The sequence below is a fragment of the Oryctolagus cuniculus genome, chromosome 20 (assembly GCF_964237555.1).
Source record: "Oryctolagus cuniculus chromosome 20, mOryCun1.1, whole genome shotgun sequence".
NCBI lineage: Eukaryota > Metazoa > Chordata > Mammalia > Lagomorpha > Leporidae > Oryctolagus > Oryctolagus cuniculus.
The window spans coordinates 47,053,957-47,071,504 of NC_091451.1; the positions used below are offsets into that span (position 1 = coordinate 47,053,957).

Genomic DNA, 17,548 nt, shown 5'->3' on the forward strand with positions numbered 1-17,548 from the left:
CCCCTGTGGTGCCAGCCGCCCACACCCCACAGGCAGGCCGGGGCAGGCCCCACAGCTGGGGTTCCTGGGCAGCGGGGGTCAGCTCAGCCCCAGGAGCCGTGGGGACAGCTTGCACCCACAGCCTGCTGGCCACGCCAGGCCCCAGGCAGCAGCTGCATCAAGGCCTCCACCAGGAAGAAATGGAGTGGGCGAGGGACTGCCCCCAGGCAGCTCAGAGGGCTTGGGTGGGGGGAGGCAGGGCTCAGGGCGAGGAGCCGCGGGGCTGAGAGGCCTGGGCCATCCTTGGTCCTGGAAGGCGAGCCCCCACCCCAGCGGTCTCCCCCACAGCCCGAAGGGAACCTCACCGGGGAAGCGGGCGGGGTGCCTGCAGCCTTGCCTTGGGCCCACCCCCGGCTCTCCCCTGGGAAGGCAGCCGGCACCCAGCAGCCGCCGGGTGACACAGGAGAGATGCTAGAGAACAGACGCTGCCCTCCGCCTTCTCTCCTGGGCCTGGGTCCCCTGCCCCCAGAACACTCGAGCACCCCTGTCCTCCGAGGCCATGGGGAGGGCCTCCCGGTTCCGGCCACCTCCCCCTGGCTCCCAGGCCCCAGCACCAGGGGCCGGACCCGCGCCCGTGGCCTCTGTCTATGGCAGCTGTGGGGGCGGGGCGCGGTTTCTGCCCACTAGCAGTGTCGTCCCCCTAGCCCAGAGGGCCAGAGCTCCCTCGGGGCACACCCCGGGCAGCACAGGCTCTGCCCCGCCCTCCCGGGGCCCCAGGCGGCTCAGGACCTGCGCCACCAGGGAGGGCACTGCCCCGCCAGTAGGGGTGGCGCACACCTGACCCCGCGGCTGCACACTGGACAAGCCCTTGCCCACCCGTCTCCACTGCCAGGAAGCCCACGTGCCGCTGACACCGCACAGGCGGTCCTGGCTGAGACTGGACCCGGGCCCAGCCCCCGCCCCACGGGGCTCCGCGCTGGGACGGGGCACGGAGCAGCGCTCCAGGGGCCGTGTCAAGGAGGAGCCCTGGGAGCTGAGCCCGCAGCAGGGCCATTCTCTTCCTGCCCGCAGAGGGGCCCTGAAGCCTGCCAGCCCTCGGGAACAAGGGCCAGCCAGAGCCCAAGGGAGGCCCGGAAGGGCAGGCACCCGGAGCCCAGAGCCCTGCCTGCCTGGCTGGCCAGGCACGGGCGCCACCTTCCCGCGGTGGGGCTCAGTGGCCTCCTGTGCTGACACAGGCCCCAGCGCTATCCCTGCCTCTCCTGTCTGCCTCACTGTCCCCTTGGCAGCAGACACACACCGGACGCCATGCCCAGACAGGAAGGTGGCCGGGGACCCCTTCCTGGGCCCCTGCAGCAGGCGGGGCGGTATCAGCACCTGGGGGTGTGGGGGTGCACAGCCTCCTGTCCTGCCCTGCCCCTCCCTGGCCTCCTGGGCCCTGCTCTGTTTTCCATTTTAGAAACTGCTTCTGACGATTAAATATTTATCCTAGCGAGGCAGGCCTTGGCCGTGGCTGCTCTGTGGCTTCCAAAAACAGAAAAACCAAGAGAAACCTGGAGGCAGAGCCGAGACACCCCGGGGCTCACCCTCGAGGCTCACGGTTTGACCAGGGTCCTGGCTGCCTTGAGGGGTGGGGAGCAGAGGAGGCCAGGGGAGCCAGCAGGGCTCCCCGCGTGCCCCCGCTGGCACACACCCACCCATGCAGCTCCGCAGGCACGCTGCACGCTCTGCATCAGGCTGCCTCTTCCTCCAGGAAGCCCTCCATTACGCCTCTGCCCCTGAGGCTGCACGCATCACACAGTGCCTGAATGGCACCGGCTGAGCGAACCCTGGCACACACGGGCTCTAGGGGGCGCCAGACCCAGATGGACAGATGGACAGGCAGGCGGACCGGCAGGCGTCCTCACACCTCACACCCCCCTTGTGCACAGAAGAACAAGCTGGGGAGACCCTGGCTCCCCACATCTAGAGGGAAAGGGGCCCCACAGCCTGTGTCCAGCCCCACCAGAGTCAGGGGCTCTCTGCCCGGCACCCACACTTTCCCACCCCCTAGACAGGTCAGGCAGAGCCTGGGACACAGGGTATAGACCTGAGGGGCAATGGGGGCAAACACAGCAACCCAGGGCTTCCTGGAGGAGGCAGCGCCCAGCTGGGCACAGGAGGGAAGGGCTGGCCTGAAAGGAAGCGGGGTGGCTTCCGTGCCACGGGCCTGACACTGGACACACAGCTGCCTGGGCCCCACCGGCTCAGCCCTCCTGTCCTCCCGGCCCCGTCAGCCCTCCCCTCCTGTCCTCCCGGCCCACACCGGCCCTCCCCTCCTACCTCCCGGCCCCGCCGACTCGGCCCTCCCCTCCTACCTCCCGGCCCCGCCAGCTCGACCCTCCCCTCCTGTCCTCCCGGCCCCGCCGGCTCAGCCCTCCCCGGCCCACGCCACCCTCTGCTGGAGCGGCACCAGGTGGGCAAAGCCGGGGTCCAAGAAGCAGCCCAGCTCGTGCACCCCCGGGGGCCACGCAGGTGCCATCGCCAGCCGTGGCTTCTGAGACTGCCTCACTGGGGCCCGGGGAGGCAGGACGCCTCTGCTGCTCCTCCCGGCCCGCGGCACTGCTGGCTGCACAGGTAGCTGGCTGCACAGGTAGCCAGCACCTGTCACCTGACAGCCCAGACAAGCTCCACCGTGGCCAGGGCTCTGCTCCCTCCTGCATCTGCAGAATGGGGACACGGCCCCGGGGAGCCGCCTGCGTGGGTGGGCACGCTGGTGCCAGCCTTCGGCCTCCCTGGCTGCATGGCCATGACTCGGCAGCCGGGGTCACTCCTGCTCATGCAGCTCCGCAGCCCCAGGGCCACGCGGAGGCTGCCTCAGCCATGCTGGGCCCCTCCCCCTACAGAGACCGTGCGATGTCCCCTGGGGTCTCCCTGGCCCAGAGGGGGATTTCTTTGGGTGTAGTTGGGGGCGGCGCTCTGGCCGAGCCAGGGGGTTGCAGTGCAAGATGGGGAAGGACCAGGGCTGGAGGGGGGCGGTCCCTGCCACTTAGAGAGCCCAGAACCCAGCTCTGCCTCCCCGGGACCTGGGGACACAGCCCATGGGGTGAACTTGGTGCTGCTACAGCCGGGAGCCCTGGGTGGAGCTGGTGCACCGGGCACAGCTGCCTTCCCACACTCAGCGCTGGTCTGGACCTCACCAGGGGAGAGAGGCAGTGAGGTGGGCGGCTCCCAGGGCAGCGTGCCCGCAGTGCAGCCACCAGGGGGCAGCACCAGCACGTGGGTCAGATCCCCGAGTTGGGCAGCGGGCACAGGGGAACAGCCCAGCTCGTGCACCCCCGGGGTCCACGCGGGTGCCATCGCCAGCCGTGGCTTCCGAGACTCTGCCTCGAGAGGGGGCGTCAGGGGACCCGGTGAGGCTGGTGGGACCAGGCGGGGAGATGGGAGCACGGGAGGGCCTGCCTATCTCTGGTCTGCTGGGGGAGACCCATTCCTTGTCAGGAATGCCTGTTCCCAGGCCGTGGGGACAGTGGGGAGGGTCAGGGAATCAGACAGCTGTGGAGAGCTCCGGGGCTGTGAACCCACTGGGGTCCTCCAGGAGGCCCCACTCCCTGAGAGCACAGCACAGGGGCTGCCCCAGAGGGGCTCCGTGAAGCCAGGGCAGGACACCAGGCTCAGCCTCTCCGGAGGCAGGAGGACGGGCAGGATGGAGGCACCCAAAGCCGGGGGTCTCCGGCACCTGGGAGTGAGGGAGACGCCATGCACGGAGCTGGCTGCTGGGGACCCCTTTCCTGGAGATGCTGGGGACCCCGAGGAAAGCAGGCCCGGGGCCATCATTCTGCCACCTTCAGGGCGTGTCCGTGGCCTCGGCGCCCTCTGGGCTGGGGAGACCCAAGCAGGAGGTCTCCTGGGACTCTGAGCAGTGCTGGGAGGGGCCCAGCCCTTCAGGCCAATCTTGCACCCCAGCCTCGGTTGGACAAGATGGACCCGAGGGGGGGAGGAAGTCCTGCGGGCTGCAGGGCCACGCCCAGACCGAGCCCCTGTAGACATGGGCGGTGGCCGCAGCAGCAGTGACCTGCGCCCAGGACTGCAGTGCAGCCCAGCCCCTCGCCATGCTGGCCAGGTGCCCTGGGTGTGGCCTGGCTGCTGCACAACTGCCCGCCCCAGGGTCCACTCTGCAGCCAGGGGCTCAAAAAAGGGCACTGACCACCCTGAGAGTCACCCCCATGGACAACCCCTGCCTGACCTCACCCAGTGCTGGCCAACCCTATGGCCTGGTCTCTGGCCCCACTCGGGCGCTTTGCCAAGCCTAGCTCTGCCGCAGCCAGCCCCAAACCAGTGACCCCACCACACACCACACAGCAGCCCTAACTCCTGGTCCGGCCAGGCTGCTGTCCCCAAAACAGCCCAGCGGTCAAGCCTGGCAGCCAGTCCCCAGGGTCCTCGTGGTCCATGGCCCTTGTTCCCACCCAACCACGCAGCCTGCTCCCAGCAGGCAGCCACCTGTCAGGACCACAGCAGGGGACAGCGACGGGGGGGGGGGGGTGGAGAGCCAGAGCGGGTGACAGAGACCACCCCGCAGCGACCAGGAGACAAGCAAAGCAGCAGGGACAGGGACAGGACGAGAGCAGCGGGAGGCAGGGATGGGGATGGGGAGCCCGCAGCGGGGAGGGAGGCAGGGAGAGCAGCGCGGGCCGCGGGTCCCCATGCGGCCGCCCTGGCGGGCCCACCCGCCCCGGAGCGGGCTGCAGGCAGGGAGGCGCACCGCTGCCGGGGGCCCCGGGCCAGGGCAGCACGGCGTGGAAGCAGTCGCACATCTCGGCGTTGGCGCCGCGACCCGGCGCGTCCAGAAGCTGTCCAGGCTCCGGCGCGCCCCGCGCTGTCTCTGCTGTCCGCGCTGCAGCCGCTGAACACTGCGGACCGGCCGCGCCCGCCGGACCGCCCGGCCCAGGCAGCCCATTGGCTGCCGCCTGCAGCCAGCCCCGCCCAGACCTCGCTTGGCGCCTCCCCCACCAGGCCTGGGTGGACCTGAGCCGCGCCAGGGAGGGCCCAGCCCCCGCACCGGCTCCCGGCCCTGCGCTGCTTTGCTGCCCCCTCCACTGGCGGGCGTGGGGCTCCCTGGGTGGGGCGGGACAGAACTGGGGGCATAGGTGGGGCCGGAGCTCCTAGTGCCCAAGGATGCCCTGGGCAGGGTGGCTGGACAGGTTGTGAGGTGGGGACTGGCACCGGGACGTCCAGCCCGTCCTTCCCACCCATTCACGCCAGGAGCCTGGGGGCTGGGGCGCTGTGGCCAGGACCCCACTGTGCGTGCCCGGGGCTGTGAAGGCGGAGCCTGCAAAGATGGGGTGAGGGGTGACCCGGGCACGGTGCAGAGGGCAGGCCAGGGGGCTGGGGCCCTGGGGGCAGGGCTGAGAGGCTGCAGGCTGGACTCCAAGCTGGCCGTGGGGGCAGGGGGGACAGCTGGACCAGGGCAGTGAGGTGTGGAGGGAATTGAAGGGTCCCAGAATATTCCAGAAGCTGGTGGGGGCATGGGGTGAGGCCTGCAGGATGGGGCATGTGGAGCCCCGTGCACAGATATACACACTCACAGACACACACACGCATTCACAAAGCCTCACAGAGAGACACACACACTCAGACACACACGCATTCACAGAGACAGACACTGAGACACACAGAGATGCACACACACACGCATTCAGAGACTCACAGAGACACAGAGACGCACAGAGACACTGAGACGCACAGAGACGCTTGCACTCACACACAGACACACGTTCACAGAGACTCAGACACACTGAGACACACAGAGACGCACACACACACGCATTCACAGATTCACACAGACACACACACAAATTCACAGACTCACACACACTCAGACACACACGCAGAGACTCACAGAGACACTGAGATGCACAGAGACGCACACACACACGCATTCACAGACTCACACAGACACTGAGGTACACAGAGATGCACACACACAGACACACCTGCAAGGTCACGCACATGCACGCAGCCCCACAGGCACACATGCGCACGGCAGGGCGCACACACAGGGCGGGGAGCAGGCACGGGGCTCGGGGGACCAGCCATGGATGGCCGCCACTGGGCAGCTCCCGTCCGGCGCTGCGGCACCAGGCAGCCGGCCAACTGCAGGTCAGGCGGACGGGAGCACTGCCGGGAAGAGGCCCCGGCAGCCCCGCCCACAGCACCGCGGGCACAGCCCTGCCTCTCAGGTGGGCACACTGCCCTGCGCAGGGCCCGGGCGTGTCCGTGCGTCTGCTCCAGCCTGCCCAGCTCAGCCGCCGTGCGCCGGGGAGTCTGGCCGTGGGAGCCCGTGGGGTGGTCTTGTGGACTCGGGGGCCTTACAGCACAGATCTGCCTGCCCTGCCCCCTGCCGCAGCCCCCTGGGCCCTGTCCAGAGGAAGTGCCCCCACGCCCTGTGACGCATCCTGGCTCTGGCCAGGGGTGGGGTGGCAGGAGCTGGACGGGGAGGAGGGGCTGCCTCCCAGAGCCACTGGGGGCTCCCTGAGTGCCCCCCGCCCTCTGTCCCCTCCGGGCCGTCCTGGTGGGTACTGAGCCTGAGCCCCCAGCCTGCAGTGGCCAGGACCCCCTGGAGCTCCATCTCCTAGGCCTGCCCACTGCCTTCCACGGGGCTCCCGCCCTTGGGCTCGGGGACAGCCCTGTCCCCCCAGCCGGGGAGTGGACTCCATCCCGTGCAGGCCCCTCCCCTGCCCACTCTGGGGCGTCCCCGGGCAGCCGTCCAGCTCTGCTCTGCCCCCAGTGCTTGGGCTGCAGCTTGGCGGGGACACCTGCAGCACGCGTGGGCCCCCCTCCTGCCTATCACCCCGGGCTGTGCAGCCCTGAGCAGCCGTCTCCCTGGGCCCCAGGAGGGGTGGAGGCCCTGGCCGAGTGCGGGCTGGGGCGCCCAGGGCATCAATGACGTATGCCCCCCAGCAGCCGCAGCAGTGCAAACTCCTCCCCTGTCCCTCCCTCCCGGCTCACACCGCGGTCGTGGGGGCAGCGGGGCCTCGGCACGGAGAGGGCGGGGCCTCTGAGAGCAGGACACTTGCCCAGCCAGGCGCCCCACCCTTGCGCAGCCGAGAGCCTGTTCCAGGACATAGGGCAGCGCGGGCGGTCAGCGGGCTGGTGGCATGCCACTCCAGGAGGTCTCTGTCCAGCACCCTGTGCCTCCCCTGCCCTGGGGGGACACGGCAGCCAGGGGTTAGGGTTAGGGTTAGGGTTAGGGTTAGGGTTAGGTTAGGGTTAGGTTAGGGTTAGGTTAGAGTTAGGGTTAGGGTTAGGGTTAGGTTAGGGTTAGGGTTAGGGTTAGGGTTAGGGTTAGGTTAGGGTTAGGTTAGGGTTAGGTTAGGGTTAGGGTTAGGGTTAGGGTTAGGGTTAGGGTTAGAGTTAGGGTTAGGTTAGGGTTAGGTTAGGGTTAGGGTTAGAGTTAGGGTTAGGGTTAGGCCGTCACCCGGGACCCCGGGGGCCAGCACCCCTCCCCCGGCCAGTCCTTGCTGGTCAGTGATGCTCAGCGACTTGAGAGACCTGGGGGCCATGAAGGCTCCTCCTGACCACTGACCCCCTGCGTTGCTCATGGCCTGTGGGTGGCACCAGTTAGACCTGGGCAGCTGAGGCCTGGCGCTCAGCATGTGCCCCCGTGGCACCTGCCCAGAGGGCCACAACAGCCAGAGCTGGGCCAATCGGGAGCTCCATCTGCATCTGCTCCATGGGTGGCAGGGGTCCAAGTACCTGGGCCACCTCCCACCTCTTCCCCAGGGACTGGAACTGGTGCCCATATGGGATGCTGGCGTCACAGGTGCCATCCTAACCCGCTGTGCCACAGCACTGGCCCGGCCTTAGCTTGCTCCCGGTGGGAGAGTTGTGTTCACCCGCAAGTTTGCTGGTCTCCAGGGAGGAGGGCGTGCGCACCCTGGGGGGCTCGGCGGTACTGCAGTAACCCAGCCTTGGGCCTGCCCCCCCCCCCCCACAGCGCTCCCTCCCTCTCCACGTCCAGCCCTTGTTCTGATTCCCACTCGGGCCCAGGTCCCCCCTCCCCAACCAGAACCTTGAGGCTGGCAGGGCAGTGGCTGAGGGGGCCAAGCAGTGCGGATGGACAGCGGTGCGCCTGGGATGGGAGCGGCTGACGCCAGCGTGGGCAGGGCCTGCACAGCCGGGAGGCCAGCCAGCTCCAGCCCGGGACAGGCTGTCCATGGTCCAGGATGCAGTCATTCTAACACGGTTCAGTAGTGTCCTGCAGGACAGGGCCCGAGCAGGTCAGAGCACGGGGTCAGCTGGGGCTGTGTGGACCAGGGCTCCCCAGGGGCCCCACTACGGGAGGGCAGGGGGCAGGAGCCAGCTCACTCTGCAAGGCTGACCACAGGAGCCTGGGGGTGGGGCAGCCAGCCTGGGCTGGGAGCTGGCCCATCAGGACCCCTCACCTCGGGCAGGTGGCAGCAGGAAACCCCAAGTGGCCGTGCCAGGGAGGGGACTGGGTGCTACACGGCCCAAGGGGCAGTCTGTCCTCACCCTCTCCTCCCTGCACAGGAGACAGGGCTGCCAGGGGCTGCGGGGTCTCAGGCCCCTGTCCTCCAGAGCGGACCGCCCAGCTGGGTGGGGCGGGGCTGGGGTCGTGTCACCTCCTCCAGGCGGGGTGGGGGTGTGGGGAATGCTCAGCACGGTGGGGGCAGGTCAAGCTGGCCACGCCCATGGCCACAACATACCACGCGGACACAAGAGGCGGCGTTCCTGGGCGATCGGGCCTCCGCAGTTGGCTGGGGAGGCAGCGTGGCGGCAAGAGCGGGTGCAGGGACCAGGGGACCCTAAAACCCTGGCACAGATGGAGTGTGCTGCCCAGGCCACCTTTCAGGCCCTCCCGTGGGGGATCCGTTCCCCTCCCGCACCTCATGCACCTCCAGGGTGGGTCCCTGTGTGGCAGGGTGGGGGGAGGCTGGGCCAGGGCCACTCCCCCGCCCCGGCTGACAGAGGTTTGCAGGCAACAGGATGCCACCGCCAGCCGCAGGCAGCCTGGGTGGCAGCAGGGGGCCCGGAGTGGCCGTGCCAGGGCAGGCACTGGGCACTACATGGTCAAGGGCAGTCTGTCCTCACACCCCCACAGCCCCACCCTGCACACGAGGCAGGGCTGGCAGGGGCTGGGTTGCGGGGTCCCAGGCCCCCGTCCGGAGGAGGATCTGCGCGGAGGGGTGAAGCTGTGTTCGGGACGGGACAGACAGCACGCCCGCCCCACGGGCGCCGATCTGTGCCAGCAGGCCCGTGGTCCCCGGTGTAGCAGAGCAGCACCTGGGGGCGACTTAAGGCTTTGGGGATTCCAGCCGGGTCTGAGGGCCCCCCCAGAGTGCAGAACTGGCCAGCTGCACCAGGTTGTGTCTGGCTGGGACTCCGAGGGTCCCCAATCCCGGGCTGCACCAGGAGGCCCTGCGGCAGGTGGGTGGGCAGCCGCAGGGCAGGGCCTGGATGACCCCAGGCCCTGGCTGAAGCCGTGCTGAGCATGGGAAGGGCCAGGGCCACGCCACAGGCAACTCGTCCAGCAGACAGCATCGCTGGCCACCAGGCTGGTGCCGTGGGGACCCGGGCATGGGCTGCGGCTGCTGTCACGAGGACATGGCAGTCACCGTACAAGGCCGCCTGGCTCTTGGCCGCGCAGAGCAGCTGTGGTGCCCGACATGGAGCCAGAGGTCTGGGGCCCACAGGAGCGTGGGGCTTGGAGATGGCTTCTCACAGTCCACCCTTGAGGGCCTCCTGGGGGCCCTGCCCTTATCCCCATCACCTGTCCTCAAGGTCACACAGATGCACACAAACTTGGTGGAAAGTTTTAGGAAAACAAGACTGAGGTTGGCGCTGTGACACAGTGGCCAACGCCTCCACCTGAGGCGCCGGCACCCATACGGGCACAGGTTTGAATCCCGGCGGCTCCTCTTCCAATCCAGCTCCCCGCTGATGGCCTGCAGAGCAGTGCAGGACGGTCCAAGTGCTGGGCCCTGCACCCACGTGGGAGACCCGGAGGGGGCTCCTGATCGGCTCAGCTCCGGCCGTTGCAGCCATTTGGGGAGTGAACCAGCGGATGGAACACCTCGCTCTCTGTAACTCTGCCTCTCAAATTTTAAAAAAACAAAACACCAGAACAGAACACTGATGGCCCACTGTGGACTACGGCAGAGCCAGGACTGCGCCCGGTCCCAAGTCTGCCCTGGGGGCAGCAGCTGCCCAGCGAGCCGTGGGTGCCCCCCATGGCCTCAGAAGGCCAGGACTCGCAGGTCTGCATTCTCCTGTCCAAAGCTACCGAGGCCACAGCCACTGCCGAATCCACAGATGGTTTAAAGGACGGAAGTGCTGCAAAGACACCAAGCGCTGCTTCGCTTCGAGAGGAAGGCAGCCGACAACGCTGGGACCCAGAGCTGAGCAGGCGGGGGGCCTCTGCTTTGAGCCCTGCGTGGCCGGGGAAACCCAAGCCATCCATCACCTCGGAGGCTGTCCGCCACCTCGGGCAGGGGGCAGCGAGGCAGCAGGGTGCTCGGGCTCCCAGGAGGCCTGGCCGAGTTCCCGGCTCAGGAGCTGCGGCCGTCTGGGGGCTGAGCCGGTACGTCTCAGGCAGGTGGATAATTTCAAATGAACGGACATTTCCATTTCGTCTGCTCGATACGTTTAATGAAGGTTATGTCGCTGACACCAAATGGTCACATGCACACACAGAACGCAGCTGTGGCCAAGGGAGGCTCCCAAGGCAGACTCGCACGGAGGGAGCGGCACAAACAACGCGGTTCAGAGCGCCGCAGCACCCGGAGCAAGCAGGCGCCGCAGCGGGCCTCCCCAGCGGGCTGGGGTCCAGGCTGGAGCCCGGCCACGCGGGGACTCACAGCGGCAACCGGGGCCATCCACGGCGATGGGCAGCAGAGCCCCTCACCCGCCCTAGCGGATGAGTGCACCGACGGTGGGTGTGTGGGCCCCCAGAGCGTCTACCGTAGCAGCACAGGATATCCATAGAAAAATACACTTTTTAAAAAATAGCTGAAAAGGTCGATCTAAAAGATGAAAGTATAAAAATTGCAAAAAATATACTTTAAGACAAAATATTGGCCCGAACATATAAAACTTAATGTAAAAGTCACCTATCCCAATTTCAGCGAGGCTGGACGCAGCCCGCGGCGGCGCCCTGTGGCTGGGCCTCAGGAGCCTTCCCCGCGGACACGGCCTCCGTCCTGCCCTCCCGACCGGGGGCGCAGCGAGCGCTGTCCCGGCACACGGCCACAGCCCCCACCTGAGCCCGCGGGGCCGCCTGCCGGCCAAGGCAGCCAGCGCTGTCGCGTGCGGGGCGGCAGCGCCTCAGGTCTCCACCAGGATCTCCACCACGTGGTCCAGCTCGCCCAGGTCAGGCTTGCAGCTGGGGCCGGGGGGCGGGGGGCCCGGGGCCAGGCCCTCGAGCCCGTCGCGGTGGCCGGCCCTGCCGCCCCTGGCGCCCACGTCCGAGAACAGCTCCTCCACGCCGCCGGGGCCCCTGCCCTCCAGAGTCTCCAGCACCTGCTCCAGCGACCTCTGGAAGCCCCTGTGCCCCGGGGGGCTGCTCGCCGAGTCCCTGGGCGGCTCGGGGCCGGCGCGGCACAGGATCTCCGTGGAGACCAGGTGGTCCAGCGGGGCCCGCCCCGTGCATGGGGGCGCAGGCCCGTGCCACGCGCCGTCCCGGCTCATCTCCTCCTGAATCTGCCGCACGGTGTTGGCGATGAGGACCGAGCGGCACAGGTTGGGCTCCACCAGCATGTGGCAGAGCTGCAGCTTGACCAGGGACATGTCCAGCAGCGACTGCCGCTGCAGGCTGTAGGAGGGGACGGCCCTGAAGCCGGCCAGGGCGCCTTCCACGGCCTCCTCGGGGTCCACGCATTTCCTCTTCAGGCCTCGTGCAAACATGGCGCCCTACAGGGAAACCGACAAGACGCCGTGAGCACAGCGGGCAGGGGAGGCCACGGCGGGCAAAGCTCAGCACAGCAGCCCTCCGCGAGCGCACCCTCAACAGCTAGGCTGAAAACGCACACCACAAGTCCAAGCGTGGGAGCCCTCGCGGTGGAGTGAGGTGCACGCCTGCCCGCCACGAGCCGGCAGGAACACGGGCGCGGGACGGGGCAGGGGTCGGCGTCCAGTAGCGCCAACTTGCTGAAACCCACTGCCTGCGGAGGTCCCGGCTGCTGGGTCCACTCGGCATCCTCAGGGTGGTCCAGGGTCAGGCAGCTGCCCACCCACAGGCCCTGCCAGGCCCAATTCTGTGTCACCCCTCGGGCCCAGTTCTGGGCACAGGCCGGGCCACGGAGCCCCGGGGGAGCAGGAGCATGAGGGCGGTCCCTCCTCAGAGGTGTGCAGGGCAGAACCGGCGCCACCAACACCCCTCTCAGGAGCCCCCGAGGGTGCACCCGACAACAGAGGTCCCGTCCTCCCAAGCACCCTGCACACTTCAACACTCATCACAGGAAGTGGCCAGGTGAAGGGCCCCGAGCATTCCCTGTGGGAGGGGCCATGCTCAGGGGGCGGAGCCACACCCTGGAGGAAAGCTGTGGCCTCTAGGGGAGGGGCTCGAGCTGCCGCTGGTCCAGGAGTTCCAGCACCCGTCTGACGCCGGTGCAGCCGCCAGGACGCAGGCCAAACCGCGACCTCACCAGATGTGGGCTCTGGGTACAAGAGCCAGGACGGCCCAGCACTCCGCAGCTGCCTGTGTGTCCACACACGTCACAGCACAACGGTGGGAGTGTGGGACCACGGCCTACTCCCCCGGGACAGCAGGCAGGCGCTCCCCCCACCACGGCACCTGCTCACGGCCGCTCCCCCACTGTCTCGAAACGGAAGCCATCAACACCGAAACACACAAGGAGATCAGTGGCCAAGAGGCCACACCCTAACGGGGCCCTGGGTTCGAGTCTCAGCTCTGTGTGCAGTCCAGCTTCCTGCTGCTGCGGCCTCCCTGCCTCGCCAGCAGAAAGTGGAGACCCAGTCACCCCTGCTGCCCCGAACACAACCCCACGTCCAGAGTCCTGGCTCGGGCCACAGCCTGCAGGGCCGGCACGTCGGGGAAGGGTCCGGCTGCTCCACTCCTGACCCAGCTCCCTGCTAACGGCCTGGGACAGCAGCAGAGGACGGCCCGGCCCTGGCTGTCGCAGCCATCTGGATGCTAGACCTCCCTCCCTCCCTCCCACTCTGCCTCCAAATAAATAAATAAACCTACAAGTCAATGGCTTAAAACCGCCAAGTACGGCGAGCATCGGAGGCCCCGGGCTGGGTTCCCTGTGCTGACCCCCCACCGGAGCTAAAACGCCGACTCGGCACGGCCAAACCCCTGTACCGCAGGCCGTCTGTCCGGTGGGGGCCGCTCGCCAGAGGAAAGAGAACACAACCGAGGCCCGGCAGGGGCGCGCTGGGCACCTGACCCCCGCCACAGCCTGCTTCCCACGGGCCTGGGGCCAGACGCAGCCTCCTGGGAACCAGGCGCCGCTCACCGCACCGGGAGGCACAGGCGCACACACACACGCAGGCACACGTCCCCCGCACACGCACACACACACACACACACACAGGCACAGGTCCCTCATACACACACAGACCCCTGCACACGCACACACACACAGGCACAGGTCCCTCTCACACACACGCAGGCACATGTCCCTCACACACACACACATGTCCCTCACACATGGACACACATCTCTTGCACACACAGTCCCCCCGCACGCACACACACACACGCAGGCACACGTCCCTCATACACACACAGACACACACACAGAGGCACACGCCCCCCCCCACAGGCACACGTCCCTCTCTCTCTCTCTCTCTCACACACACACACACACACACACACACGCAGGCACATGCCCCCCCACAGTCCCCCCGCACGCACACACACAGGCACAGGTCCCTCTCACACACACGCAGGCACACGTCCCTCACACACACACACATGTCCCTCACACACATGCACAGACACACATCTCTTGCACACACAGGTCCCCTGCACTCACACACACGCACACGTCCCTCACACAAACACACGCCCCCCGCACACACGCAGCTCCCCGGCACACGCACAGGTCCCACGCAGGCACACGTCCCTCACATACACGCACACACAGGCACACGCGCAGAGGACGGAGCTCTGGACAGGGCCGCGGCTGCCCCAGGCGGACCTGCTGGCCGCGACCACCCAGTGACTTCCGGAAACCCCGGCCCGGCGGCCGGCACTGGACGAACTCCCAGCTTCGGGCCTTTGTCCCAGGCCCGGCGCCCAGCACACGGAGGGGCCTCTCCGCCCGCGCCCCCAGCTCCCGGGCCGCCCGCGGCCAAGCTCACCGTCCCCGCCGGCAGCTCCATGCTGGCCCCGCGTCCACGCCGCCCCGCTCTCCTCCCTGCCCGGCTGTCCTGCGGAGAAAGGACATTTTTAGGAACTCGAGGCAAAGGCTGCCCCCAGCTCCACCCCGCCCCCCGTCCTGCAGCGCCCCCGCAGGTGCGGGCCGACCCCGGACACCGACCCCCAACCCCACCTGCAAAGAGCGAGCCCGGGGCCGCACCGGTCCGCCGCGCCCCGCAGAGCGAGGCCCACCTCTCCCTGAGCGCGGACGAAGCGCCGCGGCCCGCGGGGACAGCGCCCTCCCGCACCCGGCCAGGGCCCCGCAGGACGCCCGGCTCACCGGCCCGACACGCGCCGAGGACCCACGGGCGGAAGCCGGCCGCCGAGAAGCCGCGGCCCCAAGCCGGCCGGGCCGCCCCGCCCAGCACGTGACCCCGGCCCGACGCCGCCGGCCCTTCCGGGGACAAAGGCCTGCGCCCCCGGCGCCCGCCCGCCCGCCCGCGCCGGCCGGGCCTCCCCGCTCGAAGCCGGGCGGCCTGGCCGCGCCCCGCGCCCTCCCGCAGCGCCCGCGCCGGCTGCACCCGGCCGCCCCCCCAGCCCGCTCCGGACGCTCACCTGCGCGGGGACCGAGCCCGCGCCGCCACCGCCGCGTCCCGCCGACGAGGGAGGGCCCGGCCGGCGCGGGGCGGGGCGGGGCGGGGCGCGGCGCGGCGCCACTCAGCGCCCACAAAGGGTCGCCATGGCGGCCGCCGCGCGCCGCCCTCGCCGATTGGCCGAGCACGGGGGCGGAGCCTCGGGTTCAAACCTGCTTGGGGCGGGGCCAGGCTGCGCCCGTTCCCGCGCGGCGGCGGCGGCCGTTGGGCGCCTCACGTGCCCTCGGCGGCCCCGCCCCTCCCGCCAGATGCCGTGAGCGGCTCCCAGGATTCCTCGGGCCCGGCCCCGCCCCCAGGCTCCCAGAGGGCGGGGTCCTCGCGCCTGGCCACGCCCCTGACTCCCAAGTCTCCTCGCGCGCGTCCCTGAGTGCGCCTGCGCTGGGGATTTCCAGGGGGCGGGCGGGGCTGTGAGGCTTCCGCGTCCGTGCCCTGCAGGTGCAGCTCCCGGGGCGCCCCCGCCCGGGCTGGTCCTTCGGCGATGCCCAAGGGCTCGGGCCCTCGGGCCTGGGAGCCAAATGCATGACCTGGGGGCCGGGGCGCGGCGGCTGGCGGCGGCCTCGGGCCCGCGGCTTCCGCGCCCCGTGCGTGTGGGCCTGGGTCGCCCACCCCCGGCTCCGGGAGGCGAAGCGGCGCCGTGCACCTGGGCGGCCGCTCCGCTGGAGCTGGGACAGTCGGGGCGTGGGGGGCGGCCTCCTCCGGGCCGCGCAGCCGGGCTCTGGGCCTCTGGGTCCTGTCCCCGGTGTCGGGGCCGCATGGGTACCGGGGCGCCGAGGGCGTGGGCCCGCCCCGCCGTCTCCCGTGATCCCGCTCTCCGGGGCGCCGTCCGCATCTCCCCACATTCTCTCTTCGCGACCCCGGCACCCACGGCAGAGCGCCTGGAAAGCAGCCGAGGAAGCCCCAGGAGCGGGGCCGCCGCCGCGCCGGAGACCCGCAAGAGGCGCCTGGCTCGGCCCGGCCGCTGTGGCCTTCTTGAACCAGCGGATGGGAGGCCTGCCTCTCCGAATTACAAATAGATAAAAACTTATAAGATTTTATGTATTTGAGAGGTAGAGTTACAGACGGTGAGAGGGAGAGACAGAGAAAGGTCCTCCATCCACTGGTTCACTCCCCAGATGGCCGCAACGGCTGGAGCTGGGCCGATCCGAGGCCAGGAGCCAGGAGCTTCCCTGGGCCTCCCACGCGGGTGCAGGGGCCCAAGGACTTGGGTCATCTTCCACTGCTCTCTCAGGCCACAGCAGAGAGCCGGATTGGAAGAGGAGCAGCTGGGACTCGAACCGGCGCCCATATGGGATGCCGGCGCCGCATTTGGAGGATTAACCTACTGCGCCAGGCGCCCGCCCCCAAATAATAAAATTTCAAAAAATACGGCGCCTGGCCCACCTGCTGACCTGACTCTGGCTTGGCGGTGCTGCCCCCTGGTGGCCGCGCGGTGGTGCTTGCGTGACAGCGGAGCGGAGGGCACCTCGTGGGCTCCATCCGGGGAAAGGCCTGGTGCTAGTGGACTGGGCAGGGCGGAGGGACGGCGGGGAGCCCGCGTCAGCGTCCAGCTGGCTTCCCAGCTCCCGCGCTGCTGACGTGAGGTCCCTCTCTCCAGGTCTAACGCAGAGCCCCTGCTCCCAAATCAGGACAAGGGGGCGGGAACTTGCGCAAAGCCAGCCGGCCCTGGGGCGTCTGGACAGCACGACCCCGGGAGCAGGGCAGGCCTGGGAAGCGCCCACTCCACACACAAGGCCGTCATTGCAGGCTGTGCCAAGTGTGGCTCCCGGGCCCTGGGCTGGCCTCGCGTGGCCAAGGGGACGTGGCCTCCTGGGGCTGTGTCCCGAGGGCAGCTCCAGGCTACCGAGTCCACCTGTGTGCCCAGCCCTAGCAGTGCAGAGGGGCAGGGCGGGGCTGGTGTTCAGGGCCCCCAGGTGGGGGTGACTCAGTGTGGCCACTCTGAGGGCTGCCCTGGGCTGAGCAGACTCTGAGGGAGTCTGCAGGGAGTGCAGTGCCTGAAGGGCCCGGGGCTCCTGGATGCCCACCCGGGGCTGTGGTGACCGCACAGAGCGCGGTGAACCGAGGGGGAGGCGGGGTGCGGCCTGTGCGAGCCTGGCCCTGTGGCCCTGGGCTGACCTGGGGAAGCCTGGCCCCGTGGCCCTGGGCTGACCTGGGGGAGCCGTGGGCCCCGTGGCCCTGGGCTGACCTGGGGGAGCCTGGCCCCGTGGCCCTGGGCTGACCTGGGGGAGCCTGGCCCCGTGGCCCTGGGCTGACCTGGGGGAGCCGTGGGCCCCGTGGCCCTGGGCTGACCTGGGGGAGCCTGGCCCCGTGGCCCTGGGCTGACCTGGGGGAGCCGTGGGCCCCGTGGCCCTGGGCTGACCTGGGGGAGCCGTGGGCCCCGTGGCCCTGGGCTGACCTGGGGGAGCCTGGCCCCGTGGCCCTGGGCTGACCTGGGGGAGCCGTGGGCCCCGTGGCCCTGGGCTGACCTGGGGGAGCCTGGCCCCGTGGCCCTGGGCTGACCTGGGGGAGCCGTGGGCCCCGTGGCCCTGGGCTGACCTGGGGGAGCCTGGCCCCGTGCCCTGGGCTGACCTGGGGGAGCCGTGGGCCCCGTGGCCCT

At 69.3% G+C, this 17,548-nt stretch overlaps 2 protein-coding genes across 6 annotated transcripts in view; both read right to left on the reverse strand.

Annotated features, from left to right (window-relative positions):
• Positions 1 to 6,044, reverse strand: part of AHNAK2 (AHNAK nucleoprotein 2) — a 29,547-nt gene extending 23,503 nt beyond the window's left edge. Inside the window, exon 1 of one of the 2 annotated variants that reach the window (XM_070065369.1) lies at positions 4,721 to 6,044. In XM_070065369.1, the coding sequence (XP_069921470.1) occupies positions 4,721 to 4,772 (52 nt within the window). In that variant the 5' untranslated portion in view covers positions 4,773 to 6,044. The remainder of the gene's footprint in view (positions 1 to 4,720) is intronic. The other variant, XM_070065370.1, reaches the window with a different exon arrangement.
• Positions 6,045 to 10,604: 4,560 nt separating this feature from the next.
• CDCA4 (cell division cycle associated 4) lies at positions 10,605 to 15,074 on the reverse strand. Of its 4 annotated transcripts, none has more exons than XM_051829818.2 (3): positions 14,918 to 15,074; positions 14,305 to 14,373; positions 10,605 to 11,886 (listed from the first exon to the last, which is right to left on the reverse strand). In XM_051829818.2, exons 2-3 carry the CDS (start codon positions 14,323 to 14,325, stop codon positions 11,302 to 11,304), a joined length of 606 nt encoding a protein of 201 aa, XP_051685778.2. In that variant the 5' UTR covers positions 14,326 to 14,373; positions 14,918 to 15,074; the 3' UTR covers positions 10,605 to 11,301. The 4 variants fall into 4 exon arrangements, with proteins under 4 accessions (XP_051685778.2, XP_051685780.2, XP_051685779.2 ...); XM_051829820.2 differs by lacking the exon at positions 14,918 to 15,074 and adding an exon at positions 14,643 to 14,756; XM_051829819.2 differs by lacking the exon at positions 14,918 to 15,074 and adding an exon at positions 14,496 to 14,630.
• Between the last annotated feature and the right edge of the window lie 2,474 nt (positions 15,075 to 17,548).

What these genes read in the sequence shown, in the direction of transcription:
- CDCA4 (XM_051829818.2), bottom strand. Translation starts at nt 14,325, where the DNA reads ATGGAGCTGCCGGCGGGGACG. An exon ending in TGGAGCTGCCGGCGGGGACG is followed by an intron (nt 11,887 to 14,304) that starts GTGAGCTTGGCC and finishes GTTTCCCTGTAG; the next exon opens with GGCGCCATGTTTGCACGAGG.